This window comes from Pagrus major, chromosome 4 (genome assembly GCF_040436345.1).
Source record: "Pagrus major chromosome 4, Pma_NU_1.0".
NCBI classification, from domain to species: Eukaryota; Metazoa; Chordata; class Actinopteri; order Spariformes; family Sparidae; genus Pagrus; species Pagrus major.
The window spans coordinates 31596531-31616681 of NC_133218.1; the positions used below are offsets into that span (position 1 = coordinate 31596531).

Here is a 20151-nt window from a genome sequence, read left to right on the forward strand (position 1 = left end):
TTTGTGCAACATAGATTTGCATACAGATAGCATGCAAATAAACATAGGCTGCAGGTTTACATCAGACTTCTCCCTTAATGTCCAAGAAAAAATATCTATGCATAGATCAGTAGATATTCGTGTTGTGACGACTTCAATCTGAAATATTGTACACTCAAAATGCATCGAAAGCAACATGACATTGTTATGTAAAGTAAATGTGCAGCAGCCACGCAGCTGGAGTGCACATTTACAGCAAAGAGCCCAAGCCGTAGTTTCAGCAGCCGGGTACTGGACTCGAGGTCACACGAGACGAGGCAGCCGCTGTGTTCGACTCAAGTTTTGGCGCTGTGGAGCTGCAGGGCTGAGCCAGGAAGGATGAACACTTAAAAATCCATCACCATATGGTCAGTTTTAGCTTCAAATCCACGTACACATCCACATACATTCTCACTGCCACGGTTACTTAGGTAACTAGCTACATTTAGCCCATTACTTCATGTTAAAGCCCAACACATTTATCAGCCAAACGGTCTCGTCCTGCAAAAACCTCGCAGCACTGATAGTAATTGTCAAAATGATTTGCACTAATTGTCCATCTGCCTTGGGGAGCTGGTTAAAAACTGATGAATTTGAAGTGTCACGTTCAACAAGCGTCTGATTACATCCTGACAAGCGACTGAACTGGCTATTAACTAATTGGTGCTGGGGATTGTACATCATGCGAGGGGTCCATCACTGTGGAAAAACAGTATGAGCATGAGTCACATGTAAGGCTACTCGAGCAGAGCTAAAGGGACAAAAGGGCAGAACGTATTCAGTGAGAGATCATAATCTGTGACAAGAGAAGACAGTACGTGAAAGAAGTCATAGAGAACATATAAAAACAATCTGATGAAGCAATTCATATCAGATCCTCTGTAACATTTATAGAAATAATGAGCAGTTTACATGTATTAAACCCTTTTTTGGATTGTGCTGAGATGATGAGACCTTCTCCGTCCTTCTCGGTTGCCTTCTCCCATCATTTACATTGTAGGGCCACATTTTCCAACATATACTGTACATGCTTAGAACCGATCAGGTTTCCGGTACAGATCGGGCCCAGTCAGTAATACCAACAAAGCCACACATGTGGTCTGACACCCAGCATCCAGTCGTCCAGAATTCACCGAACTTTCGTTAGAATCGTAACTCTTGCCTTCTTTCATTCTCCCTGACCACCAGAGACAGTATGTAATATAGGGTTAGCATGGATCCTTTGAAAGTTTGTGAATATAAGAGAAAAAGTTAATAGTTAAAAGTTCTTGAAAATAGACATAAATGGACATGGATCATTTAAAGTGTTTGAATTTATTTATTTGGTGCAGAATACAAATTGTTTGTTTGAAATTTGTAGTAAAGCCTGTTTGTTCTCACTATTAAATCTCAGCGTTGACCCTCAGTGGGTCCTTTAATTTGAGGGAATTCAGCCTGGAAAGTCCTTGAAAAGTGCCTGAATTTGATGTTTAAGAAGGTATGGGAACCCTGGTAATACCTGGATGACACATACCAACAAAGTCACAAGGAATCTGCACTGACAGTGCCTTAGTTGCAGATCCAAGCAAGACTAAATGGACTTGGTAAATGGATTTGCATTTCATTAGCACTTTTCCAGTCTACTGACCACTCAAAGCGCTTTACAACACTTTACACACATTCATATACTGACGGCAGAGGCTGCATGCCTCCGGGGGAGTCAGGGATTCAAGCCAGTGACCTTTCCGATTACTGGATGACCCGCTCTACCTCCTGAGCTACAGCCGGCCCAGATCCTCAGCCATGTCAACCGCTGTGGAAGCTGATAAAGATACAGTAAGAAGCTCAAGTAGCTGTGGCGCCAGTGTGTGCTTCTGCCATGGCATCAACAACCGCAGAGTCTCTGTTTGGACAAGACACAGTGGAAACAGAAAGAGGAGGAGGGAGGAGAGAGTACAGGATAGATAGGAGGAGAGAGAAACAAAAGTAAGGAGAAGACAGGAGGTAGGAGGAGGATGAAGAGGAGTAAGAGGAGCGAAGGAAATCAGCCAAAGAAGAAGTGCAGTGAGAAGTCAGGAGGAGGGTGATGGAGAGGAAAGAAAGAAATTAATCAGTTCCAAAGAAGGATCCAATTTCAAACCTGAAAACTTCCATCCAAGGAACAAATGATCAGGGTGTTACCGTGATGCTGAGCCAAAGTTAATGTCAGCAGCACCTGCAGGCCCACTTACAGTATCATGACTGGTGAACATGTGCAATATTTACTTTTACATGTCCACTACATTATTACGCTTACACTGTTGTTTTGCTACTTTTACTTCTTTTATTAATTCAATAATTAATAATCTTTTTTTTTTAATGTGACGGTGTGTGCGCGTGTGTGTTTGAGACGCCACGAGGTGAAACAGAAAGCGGTGGGCCGGCGTCGCGTCATGCGTCACGAGCCAATACAGGAAGTACCTGGCAGCCACAACAACAGCGATGAAGATACGAGCGAGTCGGCGAACCGAGAGAGTCTCCGTGCCACACAGCAGTCAATAAATGTTGACGCCTTCAGCCTCTGCGAAAAAAAACGCATGTTACCGAGATGGACAGCGCTGTCACAGTCGTCATTTTGTCGCTCGTCTTCTTGGCGTCGCGGGTGAGTTTACGGACATTAATGACAGAAACTCATTAATGTTGTGTGTGTTAGCTGCTGCTGCCGAGCGGCCCCCCGCCGATAGCTGAGCTCACCCTCGGATGAAACACCGCCACTTGTGACTACTTTTAACTGTCTGAATCGTGTTTTTACAATGTTGTCGACACGCTGGGGTTTAATTTATGTACATGAAGCACAGTGTTGTCCTGTTTTCGACGAGACAAATGACGTGTTGCCCCGTAAAGCTAGCGTTAGCTTTAACAATTAGCCTCCGCTCGTGTGGTTTAAAGCTAGAAAACAGTGGTTTTTGCGCCGCTTTAATGTCACCTACCGGCGTTAATGTAGCTAATTATCAGTTTTAATAAGCTGACATTTAAAGTACAACTCACGCAGAGGCTGTCGACACCTATTTTTAGGCTACTAACTGAGGTTATGGAGGGTGATTTCCCAGACGTCCTCGAATACGTCACCAACCAGGAAGAGTTTAAGTGATGTAGGTCAGAAAGGGGCAGAGATGATCACTGGGGGAAGTTATGGTGGTGTGAAAGCCACCACTTGCAATTAAAACTGTGAGAGAGCTGTTCCCTGACGTGACAGCCTTTTAATAGCTATATTTAAATGTTTCCGTGTAAAGATGTTGATGGAAACATCAACTCTAAAGCACTTCAAAATCAGTGAATATAAATCGGTGTCTGTTTGTGAGTCACACACAATTACACATAATTGCATCTTTATCGACATGACATGTCAAGCAGGTGAACAACATCAACATGTGGTTTAATTTGAATGATTTTTTTGACATTCAAAGCACCCAGTACGCGCCCACTGGGGTGCAGCGTATATAAGATGTACGCACAGAATAACATTTCTTTCCCAACAGATAAATTGCCAAGAGGCGATCCTGCACATTTCAGATGGAAACGCGGAGAGGGAGTACTGCATTGTCCACAATCACTCCTGGACCCCCCTGGCACAAAGCCTTGATGCTGCTGTAAGTTTTTTTTCAAACATTTAAAGCACTATTCTACCTCTCCTGATATGAAAAACCATAACAAGAGATAGCTGTCCTAACCTGACCTGGGTTTGTAAACGGTATCTCCTACAACCCTTTTAATCTTCATTTAAACTCTTATTTCAGGACTTTAGTGTGTCTAACAGTGTGGTTTCACAACAATGTGTGTGCAATACAGTTGGCGTGGGATAAACTGTACTCTCTCTGAAGAGTCAGACTGGAGGATCTCTCACCGTGTGCACTGAGAGAGCTCTCTGGTTTTAATGGGCGGCTTCAAAATCCCCAATAAAAAACCTTAACCATCATTGAAAGGCAAAGAGTGTTACTGTCCCAGTTCAGCTGAGAGTAATTCGCAAGCTTCAGATCAGACCCTGTCGTATTAGTCGTGTCAGCCTATATAGGTACTGATCACCAATAGGAACACGTCTCTGTTTGGTTGACTAAGAATCAGTTAAATGGTATTAAGATGAATTCATCCATACTTACAGTTGACTTTATTATGTTTACTGTTTGATTTCTCCTATGTTTCCCAAACTTATGACGGGAAAATTACAGGAAATACTTCTCCTGTCCTAATTGTTAAACAAATTATCGTCTTTACTTTTCCAGTTGCAGTACCCGCTGGTGAATATGACCTTCACTACGCTGTGTAGCAACTTCACGCCCATTCCAGATGTCAAGGGCAAAGCGTTGGTGGTGATGAGGGGGGACTGTGATTTCAGCCAGAAAGCTCTCATTGCTCAGAGCCTCGGTGCAACAGCTTTGCTCCTTGCCAGCAACAAAACATTGGTGGGACATTTACATAAATCTGTAATTTGTTGAGGTGTGACTTGATATTTTCCTTGAGATTTCAGGTTTTTAAAATTTTTTAACTAACTCCAATGCAGAACCTATTATTTTTTGTTGTTCTCGATCATAACGCTCGTGTCAGCATGTAGAAATGCACCATGTAAGATGTGCATGCAGAAGTGATACAGAAATAAGGAAGTGACATACAAGTGGTACAGATGGAGTTTCCATCTAAATATATGTATTCGCTGTGTAAAACAAATGTTCTAGTTTCCTGTCATCATGTAACTGTGTCATCTTTTACTTACTTTTTTGACAATATACCATGCATAAAATGACTCACCAAAAGCTAGATAAGACATGCTCCAAAGTCTAACTGTAGAAAAGGCAAATCATCTGCATATATTAATATCTCTTTTGTCCTACTTCAGATCACTCCATCAGCCAATGACTCTGAGTATGCAAAGGTCCACATTCCTCTTGCTCTCATGAGGTACAGGGACTTCCTGGAAGCACAGAAGGTCAGACAGTCTTTTCTCTCTGCTACTGAATTCTTGTTACGTACCGGCTCTTTTGTAAAGGTTGATCGGACGAAGAAACTAAAACCCGATGCAAAGTTGCTCATTAAATATTGAATCTTTGTGTGTCTCCTCAGGTGTTTGGCGAAAATATGGAAGTGAAGCTTTATGCTCCGCCTCAATCAAAGCTTGATCCAAGCATTGCAGTCATGCTACTGATTGCTATTGTCACAGTCGCCTTGGGCGGCTTCTGGAGTGGAGCATGCGAGAGGTGAGATAATGTACATACAGAGCTGTATTTGTAAAATTTTTATACAGTCAAACTAGAGCAGATGTTAGAAGAACATTTAGTTTTGATAGAATGCATTGTAACCGAGCAATATATACTTTCCCAAAGGTCTAATTTATTGTCTTATTCATTGCATTAAATTGTACAGCATAGTAAACAATTTTCTTGAAATACAAACAAAAATAATGTTTTTCTGTCTGTGGTAGGGACCGGTTGAATGGGGGTGCAGACGGGGGAGGAGGGGGAGACAACAAAGCTGACAGCGGAGAGCTTTTCCTCTACTCTCCTCTCAAAGTAGTTATCTTCGTCGCCCTGATGTGTGGGATGCTGGTCCTCATGTACTTCTTCTATAACGTCCTTGGTGAGTGGGACAAAAACAAAGCAGTACTATGAAGAAGTCATAACATCTGGTGTTTTGTCGATGTGATCTGTATTTTTTTTTTTTTTCACCCAGTTTACGTCATTATTGCCATATTCTGCCTGGCATCTGCCTCTGCACTGTTCAGCTGTCTAGATGCAGTGATGGAAAAAATTGGTTGCGGCACTTTGAGGTATGAGCGTCACTCTGTCACAGCTACACACACATATTCCACTTGTGTTGGGTAAATCTAAACAGAGCAGATGTGTATCAATGCTACCTGATGAACAGCTCAATATAAGTAAATATGTGTGAATGTTTTACTTCTTTAACTGGTATCTAAACAAACATAGTCTCTTTTTTACATCTAAACAAGATGGACGTTGTGGTCACAGTGAGAAGATGTGAAACAGAGCTCTGTGTGGTACTTCCTTCTCCTAACATGTCTGTCTGTGAATCACACATCCTGGCAGATGAGCCTCAACTGCTGAAAGCATGTGTTTATTTAAATGTCTGTGTCTCTGTCTCTGTCTAGCTTCTCTGTCCGAAATTTGAACCTTTCAGTGAGGTCTATCATACTGGCTGCTGTGTGCATTACCATTGCTGTGATTTGGGGAGTCTACAGGAATGAAGACAGGTACTGTGAGAGGACACATAAACACACAGTCTCAATCCTTCTGTCTGTTTCACTTTCACACTCTGACATGGCTGCCACAGCGGGACTGCTTCGGTGGTGAAGCAGGAAGTGCTTATTGTTTATAATAATCTGGTAAACAGTCACTTGGCAGCAGCAGTGCCTTTGACATTCAAGTTAGTGTTACCAGCCTTCTGCACTGGTGTTACATTAGGGTTGAGCAATATATCATTATTATATTGCTATCATGATAAGAGACTACATATCGTCTTATTTCCTGGTTTTAAAGGCTGCATTACAGTAAAGTAGAGCTTACCAGACTGTTCCACTTGTTCAATACTTACCTTTACCCACTTATATCCACATTACTGATGATTATTTATCAAAAATCTCGTTGTGTCATCTCTACAATATTGTTGCCATATGAATAAATAATATGAAACTATGAATCGCAATACAGCCAAAGAATGTTGCCCTGTGTTACATGTTTATCTCCAATTGTAAACTCATCTTACCCAGAAAGGTGATTGTTGGGCTTTTTGTTCCCGTCACCATTGTACCTGGTACGGACATTATTTCTTAATGGTGCCACGGTGCTGTATTGTCAGACATAAATGACCTCTTTAGTGTCAGTTTAAGTATTTTCAAAATGATAAATGGATCATCTTGAATAATAAAATCACTCACTGATGTTGTTACAGCTTAAGTGTCTCTGTATGCAGCTGTCTCTGCACTGCACTGCGCAATTATATTTAGAGGTTGGTCAGTGTTCCAAGAATAGTACATGGTATTCTCAGCCTCCCTGTCACAACATCCTGAACATAACCTGTTTGTGTTGTTTTTATGGTCCTTTTTCAGACAGCTTAGTCTGAGTTTATGAATGCGAAACTATAAGAGGCCAAAGGTTTGTGCAATATAATGACAAGGAAATTTTTAAACTTTGCTCTATCCTTAAGTAGGAAGAGACTGCTCTCTCAAAAGTGAAAAGCACATGCTTAAGTTGAAATACAAGGTAATAGATCTTCTTGTGTTCTTGTAGATGGATCTGGATCCTGCAGGACCTCCTTGGCATTGCTTTCTGCCTCAACTTCATGAAGACCATCTCACTGTCCAACTTCAAGGTACCACTGCACAGTCACTCTCCTTTGAGAATCACACTCGCTCCATTCACTATTGTGTCTTTGCCTAAACAAGGGCTCCTTTCTCTTGTTTTGTCAGGCATAAGGACTACTTGTGCTGTCATTATTATATTTCTGTCTACATACAAGTCTACATTTTTATATTTATGGTCCTCTGCCATTAGTATATCACACACTGCCCCATTGTACCAGATCTAGGTTTCTCTTGCATCAACGAGACAGACCTGTGCATTCACTGTTATTGCAACAAATGTAATTTTGATAAAACATTGTTCAAATATATTTTTCCTCAGCTTTGAATTTTCTTCCATGATCTTATAGATCTGCGTGATTCTGCTGAGCCTCCTGCTTGTGTATGATGTCTTCTTTGTCTTCATCACTCCTTTCTTCACAAAGGTACGTGTATATGTATTTATTTACGTGTTTTGTTTGTTTTTGTCATGGCTGTAACGATAGGGTTCCACATACCTAACTGTTGCTGATATCAGTATTTCCTGCTTTTATGTCCGACCCTTTGTTGCCCGAAAGTTTAAAGTGTTATGGCATCCAGAGAACATATTTTATTGATGCGCACTAATTACAAATATCAAGTTTTTATTTGCAACTCGAAGTGTACGCAGAGACACCCAATATCGTACAATAAGAGATGTTTTTGCAGCTCTGGTGTTGCAGTATCATGCACAGTGCATTTTTACAAACTGACAGGAAACATGATATAAAAGCTTGGCTTCTCTTTCTCGGTCAACAGAATGGAGTAAGCATTATGGTGCAGGTTGCCCTGGGCCCGGATGCATCTGGAGAGAAGGTAAGCCTCTCTGCTTTACAACCTACCTTGAAGGGGAACTCCACCAAATTGTCTTTCAAGGCATTTTCAAAATATTTGCCCTAGTAGCAGATTCCACATTCACTTGTTTCACTGTTTTTGTGAGTTTTAAGATTTGGTATAGTTGAAGAAACAACATTAAGGACAGCCTCTTCTTTATACTATTTTTAATATCTAGAATTATGACAAAGAAATTATTGCTTTTATACCTGAGAAACATAACTGTTAAAACACTTCCTGTAAGCCACTTTATACTATCCTAGGACTTTTTTTTTCTGTGGGTAATATAGTTCAAGACATTTGAAGAAAATTGTTACTTTATGAGGTGACTGGAGACTTGCATGTCGCTCTGTGAATAAATTAATCTGAGGAATAAATTTGCGTTTAAGAGGAGCAGTGTGCAGCAGTTTTTGATTTGAAAAAGAGTGCAGGAGTTTTTCACAGAAGTCCTGAACGAGTTCAAAGCAAAGCTTGGTGGAATTCCCTGTTAAGTTTGTCCTGGCTTTTATTAACATCCTGGCTGATTTGCATTGCTTGTTGTTGATGCCCTGAGGGGAATGATGGACTGATTGACTAACTGTGCGCTGGGGTTGGGTGGGCTCTGTCGTAGACGCAAGGTAACATGGTGGAGGTCCCTGCTGAACCCCAGACTCCCTCTGAGAAAGTAAGGCTTGACTTGTTTACCCTTCCACTCCTTTTTTCAATGCTACATCCTTAGGTGTGTGGGAAGGGATTGGGGTTGTAGTTGTTTGGTCTTAGATAGAGTCCCGCTTTTATACTTCTCTCAGATAAATATGTGATAAAAATATGAAGAGGATGTTTGTATTGTGCCTTTGTTTTGTTTACTCTTCTATATAGACACACATGGACTTGTTTAAACTTGGTTTAAGGTCCAGTGTGTAGGATTTAGTGGCATCTAGCGTTGTGGTTGCAGATTGCAACCAACTAATCAACCCTCAGCTCACCCTCCCCCATGGTGGCCACTATAAAAGCGAAAGGCCCTCTTCAGTACCAGCGACTGGTTTGTCTGTTCTGGGCTACTGCAGAATCAGATTTAAACATTGATATATTTAACCCTCCTCAAAAGCACTTCATTAATGGTAGGACGGGGTGACAAATTCAAACATCACAATATTTTGACCAAATAGGCCCTTCTGCATTTTACAACAGTATTGTAGAGATGATGTAGAATTTCTGACAAATAATCATTGGTAAAGAGGATATAATGACTATGTTGGTCTGGTAAGCTCAGAAAATGTTATCACTTTACTGTAATGCAGCCTGTAAAACCAGGAAAAGACAACAGTTATGCCATATCACGATATAACAATTTCCAAAATCAAAGATGATATATAATCTCATATCACAATAACGATATATATCATGTGTATATATATATTGCCCAGCCCCACTCTGTAGGTATAAAAAGTTCATTCTAAGGTAACAAAAAAACAAAATTATTCTTAGTTTCAGCTGATTATACACTATTGAAAACATATTTATGGATATTATAGTCCATTTCTACAAATAGAATACCCCTAAAGCCCTACACACTGGACCTTTTTAACAAGCGTAAAACATAAAAAAAAACAAAAAAAACTCACAAAACATTCAGACAAGTTAAAAAAATGCCTTCCCATAGTGATAAGTAAATTACATTATTAACTAAAATAATATACTGTATATAATTATCTACTGAACCAGTCGTTTGTACCTCTTATTTTTTGTGGCCCCCATCTAGTTCCTGTGTATCTATGTTGTTCATTACATTTTCTTTTTCTGTCGCTATAACCTTGAAAACAAGGTACTGATGAATGGTTTTCCTAATCCTTTAAAAAAAAAAAATGAAATGTGAAGTCAGGGAAAGAAACAAAACACCAAGACTCTCACATGACTGTCAGATGGTGTGCTCTGATAAGTCACTTGAGTTTGAGTTTTTTGCAGTTCTGCTTCAGCTGAATCAGTTATGAGCAGTGTTTTCATCTTATTAATGGATTTGGCCTTCAGGGTGCTCCCTTTTGTGTTTGTGTGCAGAAAAGTATTTATATTCCCTTTCAGTAAAACATTGTTTTAGCATGAATACTGCCAGTTTTTTTGCTCTGCAGTTCGAGGTGCCCAGAGGATTCAGTGAGGAATGTTAAGCCATTGCAGGACAGCTTATAGGATAGTGTTTCTCCCAGGATTCCTCCTGCAGCAGAGCTTATGTTCTTGGATTTTAGTAGCGTTTGTGAGCATTTGTGGAAACAGCAGTTTGTTTTTACAGTCTCAAGTAACGCTCAGAGTAAAAACGAAACTGATTTCAAACTTCTGTGGCTGAATAAATACCACTAATTACACCTCAAGAAAGCACCGAAAAGTCTGGGAACAGAACTTGTTCATCGGTTACTGACACTCTGACTGAAAAAAAATCTCTCTTGTGTGAATTGCCTCCAGTAATTTGTAGCTTCAGACCATCTGAATTTGTGCATCAACTGCCTCATATTGTACAGATTCTGTCAAATTGGGAAAGCCACTATTTAGATGAGGCGGCATTTGGACATTACAGCTAGAGATTCAAAGGCAATATACATTAATATGTCTGCTTTGACAAATGAATGTGAAGTAAAGAGTCTATAACATTAGCACACTGCACACAACATGACAATTGTGCTGTCACACTTAATATATAAAATGTTTTATTTCCTCAGCTGCCAGTGGTGATGCGTGTCCCCCGGTTCTCAGCTTGGGCTCAGAACCTGTGTGGGATGCAGTTCTCCATTCTTGGTTATGGAGATATCATTGTTCCAGGTGAGGATGTTGAAGTTGCACCATCAGTTGTTGCAGCTGGTCGCCACTCAGTTTAACCACAGTGTATCAACACATATGAGCCCATAGAAGAAAAATGAGGTCAAGCTTAAAACATGATGCTCTTTTTTTATAAGTCAGAAAAACACTAATCTGTGGAAGCACATGACGTGTGTGTGTGTAATATAAGTTTTGTTTTGCTTTCTTTATGTTTTAAATATTCCTCAACTATGTTAAACAAAAGCAGCATTATGAAATGGCAGCATTTTCAGTGTGGTGTGTCACTCACCCTTTGCATCCTCGTTGGTTCAACAGGTCTCCTGGTGGCCTACTGCAGCAGGTTTGATGTTTGGATCAACAGCAGGAAGAAGATCTACTTCGTCAGCTGCTGCATAGGTACATCACTGCTTAACTGTGATTTTCTTATTCATAAGTAGTAACGCCTTGAAAAACATGTAGTGAGTGTTATAGTATTGTTAAAACTGTAGGAGTAGGTGCACAGTATTTCACCATTTTTTCTTTATATTTTAAAATACTCTCCATTTTTTATATTCCCTGTATTCATATAACTCTTTCTGTTTTGTTTTTGTCCACCTCTCTCATTCCCTGTAGCCTATCTGCTGGGAATGATAATGACATTTGCCGTGATGCTGCTGTCAGGGATGGGCCAACCTGCCCTACTCTACCTGGTGCCATTTACCCTGATAACCTCCGCCGTGGTGGCTGGGTGCAGGGGAGAGATGAGGCAGTTCTGGGCAGGAACCACCTATGAGGTGAGAGGTGCTTCTAAAGGCAATGCAAGGCAAGTTTATTTGTATAGCACAATTCAGACACAAGGCAACTCAAAGTGCTTTACAGGGGCATAAACCGGTTTGGCACAGTATAGGTATTTGATAGCTGTGTTGGGAGTTTCCTCTGTGCTTTCAAACAGGTTTCAGTACATTTCTGAAGAACTTCACACTTTTTGTTTCTGCCTTCTGTTACGTAAGGTTTTCTCCACCAGTTCGTGGAACTAAAGTCGGCACAGCACTATATATCCAAAGACTGAAGTACCCACGACGGCATTTTGCCAAGACAAATGCTCATAGCTAGTCACTGGAGGATATTCTAAATAACATAATAAAAAGGAGTCTTTCCTGTTCAGCAAAAGAATGTAAGTTAACTGAGAGGATGGAGGTCGCACCAGACCACCCGAGGCTCCTGCGAAGAAGTTAGTTCATGAATTGAATGGCAGCATCAAGAGATGTTAATGCAGTTGAACTGAAATCTTAGGTGCTGCTCTCTTTTATGATCTGCAGGGTCCACAGCACAAGTCGGATACGTTTTTCTTTTTTAACGTGGAGTAGAATCTGCGCTCACAATTTCTGATTTATTTTCGGATTTTATTTTGAAATCAACAGTGTTTTGTATTTATTGATTCGTCGATTTTTATTTCCCACCCTACTGTAGTGGGTGAGGGGAATCTGCTTCTCACAGACAGTCTGGGAGATAATCAATCAAAGTATATGTTAATAAGTTAAAAACATAAACAGCAAGATATTTGTGTGATTTAAACAGTTGTCTGTGCAGATTACTCTTCACTAAAGGAGACTGAAATACACTGGGGGTCTCTGGTTGCTATGGAGACAACTTTAAAACCTTTTTTGTTGAAGCATAAATTGAAAACAATGCATGATTGTTCTGCTCATTTTTCAAATCATTCTTTAAGATTTCAGATTATTTTCAATTTTTCCAGCCAGTCATTGGTAACAAGTATTGCTTGTGCTGTATAAAAATTAACTTGCCCTGACTTGAAATGTCCTTGGACACTGATAATCCATCACAGTCAAAGTCATGTAATTGTAGCTGCACATCATGTAGTTTCATTTTTTGAGCACACTTCAGCAGGTTCTAGTGTTTTTTCACATCTCTGTAAACTTACATACCCAACTGGCACAAACTGAATCAAAGGCAGCTTGGACGTTAGGAAACTGACCCAACATGGTCTGCTTTAGATTTGCGAAAATACCTTTGCGACCCTAACATTTCCCACCCTGAGGTTATAGATTAGCTTGGACGTGTATTGATTTGTGAACATTCGTGTGTGAGAGGCCTGAAAGAGCGGGGAACGGATGTAATTCTAACCTGCTTCATCTTCACCAGGTCTTGGACTCATCCAGGGAACCTTTGCTGCCAGGTGTGACTCCCTCAGACTCAGACCCCCTCCCCTGCATCTTTCCTGCCATTTTACAGTGTTGCTTACTGCAGTGCCTTATCTTTTCTCACCAGCTTCTTGTTGTCCCCTTTTTTTCTGTTGTCTTTTGATTTTAACCCTTGATTTCCAGGGTCAGTGTGTTATTCCAAGATGCTATACCTTTTTGAAATACAAAGATCTTGGGGAGGACCTAAGTTTGGACAGTACAGTGTTTTGCATTAACTGACCACTAGGTGTCTCTATATGATAGAATATAATCCTTTTACACGTCAGAAGAGCTTCTCAGCTTCACTCCAAAGTGCACTCGTGTTAAAGCCATGGCCCTGGAATAGCATTAACATCATCTCTTTATTTCTGCAGTTTGTGTTATCATTCTCTTTCTCCACTCATCCGTCTTTTTCCAAGCAACGGGAACTACTCGTCTCACTCCATCCTTCATGCAGTCACCAACACGTTCACGTTGCCCTCTGCATGTTGTTGCTTGCAGTTTACCTGTGAGAGCTGTGGCATGGATGTTGGGACGTGTTATGTTTGTGGTTTTGTATTCGTAAAACGTGTCGCTTGTCTGCTGTTGTATGTGCAGTACGCTTAACCAATCTCCCTTCATCTATCGCTGGTAAATGGTGAACCAAAACCTTAAATTGAATATCTAACTTTTTGTTTTCCTTTTTTCTTTAGAGGGAAGAACTGACCGCTCCATAGACGGAGAGAAATGCTGACTTACAGTGCTGACAATGGACCCAACTGCTGGATGCTGTCTTTTTTTTTTTCTCTTTTTTTTTTTTTACATTTTAATATGACATTTGCAAACCGAGGGAACACATGTTATTGAGCAGATTCTCTAAAGAGTATGGGTTCATTTGACTGCTGTGAATGGTGGTTAGATGACGGTTAATTAATATTGTGTAGGTGGAACGGAGATGTTTTAAATGATCGAAAAGGCTTGTTTAGTGCCTGAAGGGTCTGTTCAGTTCATGTTCAGAAAACTGACTTTGCCTTGGTGACGAGCAAAATAAAAAAGCACTTTATAACATTTAGCCTGACAGTTGTTTCATCAGGGGTGGGGTTTGGGTTTTAATTACTGGTAGCCACACAATTGATACATTTTTGATAACTGTTTTGGGGTTTCTGTGTAACCTGTTTGTATGATGTGATTTCTTTCATTGCCTTATATTAAAAAGAACTTCTATCTATTGTTCTTGTGAGTATTTCTTGCCTTCCTGAAACTTCCACACAGATAATTTGGTCAAATCAGCTCATCTCTAGAGAAACGGTGACTTGTTTTGTTTGGGAAAAAAAATCCATACAGCTATTATTAAGTGTGTGAGAGGAAATACAGGGTTTGTAAAGGACTCAAGGTGTATTTTATGTTCTGGGTCCAGACAGCACCAAGCATTAATCAATAAACTCTTAAAATTATTCTGCAACAAAGGAAGTTGCCAGCGTGAGGAGGATGGAGCGGAGCTGGTACGGTGCCGTCTCTGAGTTGAGAAATGTAAGTGCACTTGAATGGTGTCTGATCAGCATTCATGTCTTTCCTTTTAAGACTCAGAGGTAAGGAGCACCCCATTTTAATAAATGTCATGCGCGATGTAAAATGATAAAGACCTTTATAGTCCTGATGAGGAGCAGTCCAGTATGAACACAGTCCAACTAGCACTCATAAAAATCATTTTCTTTTTCCTTGTGACATGACTTGTTTATGATGTTTGATATCAGTTGTATTTATCATCCATAAAACTAAGACAGCCCCCACACCGTAACACTTTCCTATTAGTAACTCTTAACCTGGCTTTATTGATGGTTGATGAATCATTTACTGATGCTACTGGTTAGAAGCCATACATAATTACTTATTTGGTAATATGCAGTCACGAATGGTGGGAAACAATAAATTCTCAGGGGTTTCTCACTTTCCAAAAAGTCATTAAACATGCAGTTGTAAATGTTAAGTCATTAAGGGTGATTAGAATAATTCAGTCTACAAGTGAGAGCTGTTGTATATTAAATGGATTTTGGTGTAGGTGCTGTTAATAAAGGATAAGGGTCCATGGTCCAGGTCAGAGACAAAGCTCTGACAGATGGATAGATAGACAGATTGTACATAGACTTGAGTATTTTCAATTTCTGCTGGTTTATGCTTCTACTCCACTACATTTTTGAGGAGAATATTGTACTTTTTACTCCACTACATTTGTTTGCATGCTGCATCAGGGCCAAAGTAGCACTTTGTTTTAAATTAATTTATTGACAAGGGGGTGTCACAATATCTTGATACTCACGATAACGGTGATATTAAATTTTTTTTATTATATATTGATATCATGTTAATAATACACATATGATTATATCGTCTGAATGATCCAGCGAAGATGTTTGGCCTTGTTTATTCGTTTATTTGCTCAGCTGGTTATTGAGTAATTGATAGAAATTGTTTCTTTTGTACACTATTTTCTTTTTTTTTACAGTTATGGTTACAGACTCTCTTCACGTCCCTACACTCACATTTTCAGGGTAATACATTCACCAGAAAAGAGAGCCAGAATACACAGTAAACAAAATTAAAGATAGATTTGATTGAATAGTGAAATTGTGATATCCTGACAGCCCAATCGCCAGTATTGATAAATCAAATATCACATTCGATAGTCGGCCAGGCTGATAATCAGTCAACCCATATACAGTATTCACATACACATACACGTAAATACATGTGTAATTTTACTTGTACTTTAGATACTTAAGCATATTTATTGCTAGAAAATTACTTTTGATACTTAAAGGTGCAATATGTAGTTTGGGGTAAATGTTTTAATCAGAAGAGAAAGATCTTCACTGACTGATCTTTTTATGCCTAAACAAACTAAATAAACAAACTCCCTTTGTTTTCATGACTGAATAAACAAACCGACCTTAAAGGACAACACAATTTCTCACTGTTTGTCTTCATATTTGGCGGACCCTGCCACCTTTCCAGCTTCAAACAATGTTCTGAGGGCCTTATTTTTCTATGGAGGACCACAAGTGTCACGGCAGCACTTTAAATATAACATCATGACTACATGAGGGTCTGAGAAGAGGACTGCAGTCTTTGATATCAGGCTGCACATTCACACACTTCATAAGCACAACATCCTGTGCAGTATGATGCAAGACGTTATAGTGTTGGGCAAGTTACTTTCAAAATGCAATATATTACGTATTACTAGTTACCTTCATTTTACTTATAAATTACTTATTACACTACTTTTTTTTAAGTTACTTTCAACAAAATGTCCAAATAACCTATATAGAACAATTAACCAGCCTAGATCTTTTTTTAAGGATAAATGGTCTTAAGGATAAATATAAAGTGCACTGGGATGAGTGACAAATAAAACAATGGGAGGTAAATCCAGCAAAAACCAGGAAGCTGGCTAAGGAAACCTATTCTATTTTAGCCTTCTTTCCTATTTCTTAACTTGTTTTAATGTTTTTTAATTGCTTTTTAGGTTTTGAACTGCACTGTAACTTTTATTTTATTTTAGCCTTCTTTCCTATTTCTTAACTTGTTTTAATGTTTTGTTTTAATGTTTTTTAATTGCTTTTTAGGTTTTGAACTGCACTGTAACTTTTATTTTATTTTAGCCTGCTTTCCTATTTCTTAACTTGTTTTAATGTTTTGTTTTAATGTTTTTTAATTGCTTTTTAGGTTTTGAACTGCACTGTAACTTTTATTTTATTTTAGTCTACTTTCCTATTTCTTAACTTGTTTTAATGTTTTTTTCAAATGCTTTTACTGTAATTGTATGCGCCTGTAAAGCACTTTGAGTTGCCTTGTGTCTGAATTGTGCTATACAAATAAACTTGCCTTGCCTTTAAATAAATGAACACAGGGATGAGCAGGAAGACAAAGGATCACAGTCTGATATATTATGAGATAGGAATACATATTTTTAATTATAGGCTCAGTCCTATGAAACACAATAGAAATGTAGTGACAAACATCTCTTTTTCTCTGCCTTTTAATTTACATTTTTTCATTTTTACTGCAAGTAAATGAGACGATATAATGATAATAATAACAATGTCTGTGTTTGGTGGCTGCTGTGTATTGATTAGGAACTAAAACAAAGCGCACATGTGGCCGCTGGCTCCGCCTCGGCCATGTGACAGCGCGCTGGCTGAGTCAGCCGGCTCGTCACGCAGCGTCAGTCCGGAGTCGCACAATTATGAAAACGCAACCTTCCGCTGGAGCTGCAGCCGAAGCGGATCTCTCCAACCTCCACCGGGCTTTCCTTCCAAGGCTAACCGAGAGCACCGCCGATAGATGGATAAAAGCCACGACGCAGCTCTTCCTGAGTCTCAACGGTGAAGAGAATGGTACGTGAGCTTTGTTTTTTTTGTGTTGTTGTTGTTTTTTTTGAGTAGTCAACTTGTTTTTTTTTTCTTTTTATAGTCTTGTCAAAAAAAAAAAAAGGATCGTCGTGACTGATCGGGGGGCTTTGAGTGGCAGGTCTCCCCTCCTCCCTCCCTCCTTTCAGTGCATGCTGCCTGTCAGACACCCCCCCCGGTGGCTTATTGTGTTTTTCTGTGTTTGCTGTGTGAGTCCAGTAAAGTGTACACGGTGACACAAGCAAAAGAAAACCCCCCCACCCCCCAAAAAAATCACACGCGGGCGTAATGTTAGCAGGCTAAGTAGCTAGCTAGCTCGCTAGCGCTAACTGCTAGGTACTTAACCTAAGCTAACTAGCTTAGGTAGCTGGCTGATGTTAGCAGCGGTTTCTTCGCTGTTAACACAACAGAGACAGCTTCACTTCACTCGGACAGTCCTCTGAGATACTTCACACACAAAAGAGGACAGCTGAGAGCAGCTGGCACTTTTTGTTTTTTTAAAAATGAGACACGTTTCTCCCAGCTGTCTCAGATGTCGGAGGAGACACACTGTCATTGCCAGTAACAAGTCAATGCCACCTTGAATGGCTGCCAAGTCCGCTTTAAAACTGAGGGGCTTTTTTTTTTTATTCCGCCAGCAGCGTCGGGGAAAGTTAAGTGATGTTTAAACAGTGCATTTATTATGTGAGAGCCTTTGTTGGACCTCTGTACGCCCACTCATGACTCTGCGCTATTCGGTGAGGAGTTAAATGTCTCGGGCCTGTCTGTCTGTCTGTCTGTCTGTCTGTCTGCTGCAGACATTGCTGAAGACTCGTCTCAGCGTTTGTGTTTTGTGTATTGTAATTTCTCCCTCTTCCTCCTCATGTGAAGCCTCAGCCTCCTCTTTTACCAGGTATTTCCTGTCTAGTCCCTTTCTGCCCGGGCAGCCTGACGAGCTCAGGGTGAATGGAAAAGAGAAAAGATGACTGTGAGTCAGATTTGAGCACACAGTGTTGTTTGTACACAGTGTGGGTAATATCAACAACAGCATAGTGAACCCTAGATAGTTTGGAGTAGGAGGGAGAGACGTGGACGACATCCTCTATCATAATATATGTTATTTAACATCATGATATATGTATATATGTTAGGAACAAACCAGAGGGAATTAAAGACCGGATGAAGGTTCCTCGTGACGTTGATTCAAAAAAACATACGATAGCTGTCGAATACTTGTTCATTAATTTGCTATATTCCCCACCGTGACCGCAGACACCCTGAGATATCACAATTAGAGACGCAGTTCGAATGACGAGACAGAATCTCCGGCTACAGACTATTTTATATCATCACTTAACCTTATTTTAGATGTGATTATTGCCAGGCGTTTTATTTGTGTACGCCACATCTCATACGTCAAGTCAAAGGTGAGAAGGAGTCAAAAGACGGACGGTAGCTACGCTCATCTGTTGTTCATTTATCTCGAATTGAACCGTTAGATACTTTTAGCAGATTTGGTTTCATTTCACCGTGTTGTGACCTGAAGGACGAGGAACATGTCGTTGCCCAAATCTCAGATGACGTCTCATCTCACAGCACCGTATTTTATATATATATATATATATATACACTTTTTTATTCTATGAGACGCCACAGCAGCCGGCGCCCGTCTTTTGGCTGTCTCATTTCCCACAGAGCTGCCGGGCTGAGCTGATCACATGCCCCAGCTTACCCCCGAATGAGGGACGGCTCCCGTGCTGCTGTCGGATAGCAGCCTGATGAACTCCTGTCGGTTCATCAGAGCACGCAGCGTGATTTGATCTATATCACCGATCGCTAATAGAGCTTTATAATTGCGAGTCACAGTCTCTTGTGTAATTACGGATGGTTGTAGTGGTCATCTGCTCGGGCTTTTAGCGCTCTGTGAGCTGGTAGAAAATGATCTTGCATCACTTTGTTGTGCTCCAGAAAAGACTCCCGCACTACTATTGTTGTGTGCGTATGTTTGTGCGCTGTGTGTTTGCGTGTGTGTGTGTAATTGCGTGCATGTTTCAGCCTGCGGAGTGACTGAGGCATGCCTCTCTGAGCTCTGTTATCTCACGCTATAATCCATTTGCGCCACACACACACACACGCAAGTCCATTTGAAGATGACTGATAAAGTTTTTCCAGTGGAGCTGGACTGGGTTTTCAAAGAAATTGGTCACAGTCCCAGTTTGTTGATTTTATGAATGAGGGCCTGCCTCTGTAGTTGTTATGCAGCTGATCTCCCTCCCCCCCCATCGCTTTCTGCTCACTCTGCAGAGCTGCAACTTCTGGTCAAGCAGTTGACTTGCGCCTGCTGTGTACTACCCAAAGAGCACCGGAGGGAATACAAACTTTGTATATTTGTAATATAATACTCTATGTACAAACTGGGAGAGATGCATGTTTATGCTTTTATAGTGGTCCGACTTTTTTATTCAATCAGAGGTTCAGTAGCTGTGACTCTACACTGTCCCTGCTGCTGTCTCCTATCCCTAGACTGGTGTTTTCCTCAACCCAATCGCCAGAATAAATGTTAGCTAAGTACGTTTCTGGAAAACCACAGAGAAGTTCAAACTTTATATTTCCTTGTGCTGCA

General features: G+C 40.3%; 2 protein-coding genes across 6 annotated transcripts in view; both read left to right on the top strand.

Annotated features, from left to right (window-relative positions):
* Positions 1-2459: 2459 nt before the first annotated feature.
* Positions 2460-14373, top strand: LOC140994637 (signal peptide peptidase-like 2A). Of its 3 annotated transcripts, XM_073464368.1 has the most exons (17): positions 2460-2638; positions 3516-3626; positions 4257-4436; positions 4868-4957; positions 5092-5225; positions 5450-5604; positions 5698-5794; positions 6137-6238; positions 7275-7356; positions 7696-7770; positions 8123-8179; positions 8808-8861; positions 10885-10984; positions 11297-11377; positions 11594-11754; positions 13124-13157; positions 13854-14373. In XM_073464368.1, exons 1-17 carry the CDS (start codon positions 2585-2587, stop codon positions 13892-13894), a joined length of 1608 nt encoding a protein of 535 aa, XP_073320469.1. In that variant the 5' UTR covers positions 2460-2584; the 3' UTR covers positions 13895-14373. The 3 variants fall into 3 exon arrangements, with proteins under 3 accessions (XP_073320469.1, XP_073320470.1, XP_073320471.1); XM_073464369.1 differs by lacking the exon at positions 13124-13157 and having other exon boundaries at positions 2467-2638; positions 13854-13965; XM_073464370.1 differs by lacking the exon at positions 8808-8861 and having other exon boundaries at positions 2498-2638; positions 13854-13993.
* Positions 14374-17372: 2999 nt separating this feature from the next.
* The window catches only part of trpm7 (transient receptor potential cation channel, subfamily M, member 7), a 40890-nt gene continuing 38111 nt past the window's right edge, over positions 17373-20151 (top strand). For 2 of the 3 annotated variants that reach the window (XM_073464878.1, XM_073464881.1), the window contains exon 1: positions 18496-18516. In XM_073464878.1, coding sequence (XP_073320979.1) covers positions 18511-18516 — 6 coding nt within the window. In that variant the 5' untranslated portion in view covers positions 18496-18510. Of the gene's footprint in view, positions 17538-18495; positions 18517-20151 lie in introns of those variants that run through there. The other variant, XM_073464879.1, reaches the window with a different exon arrangement.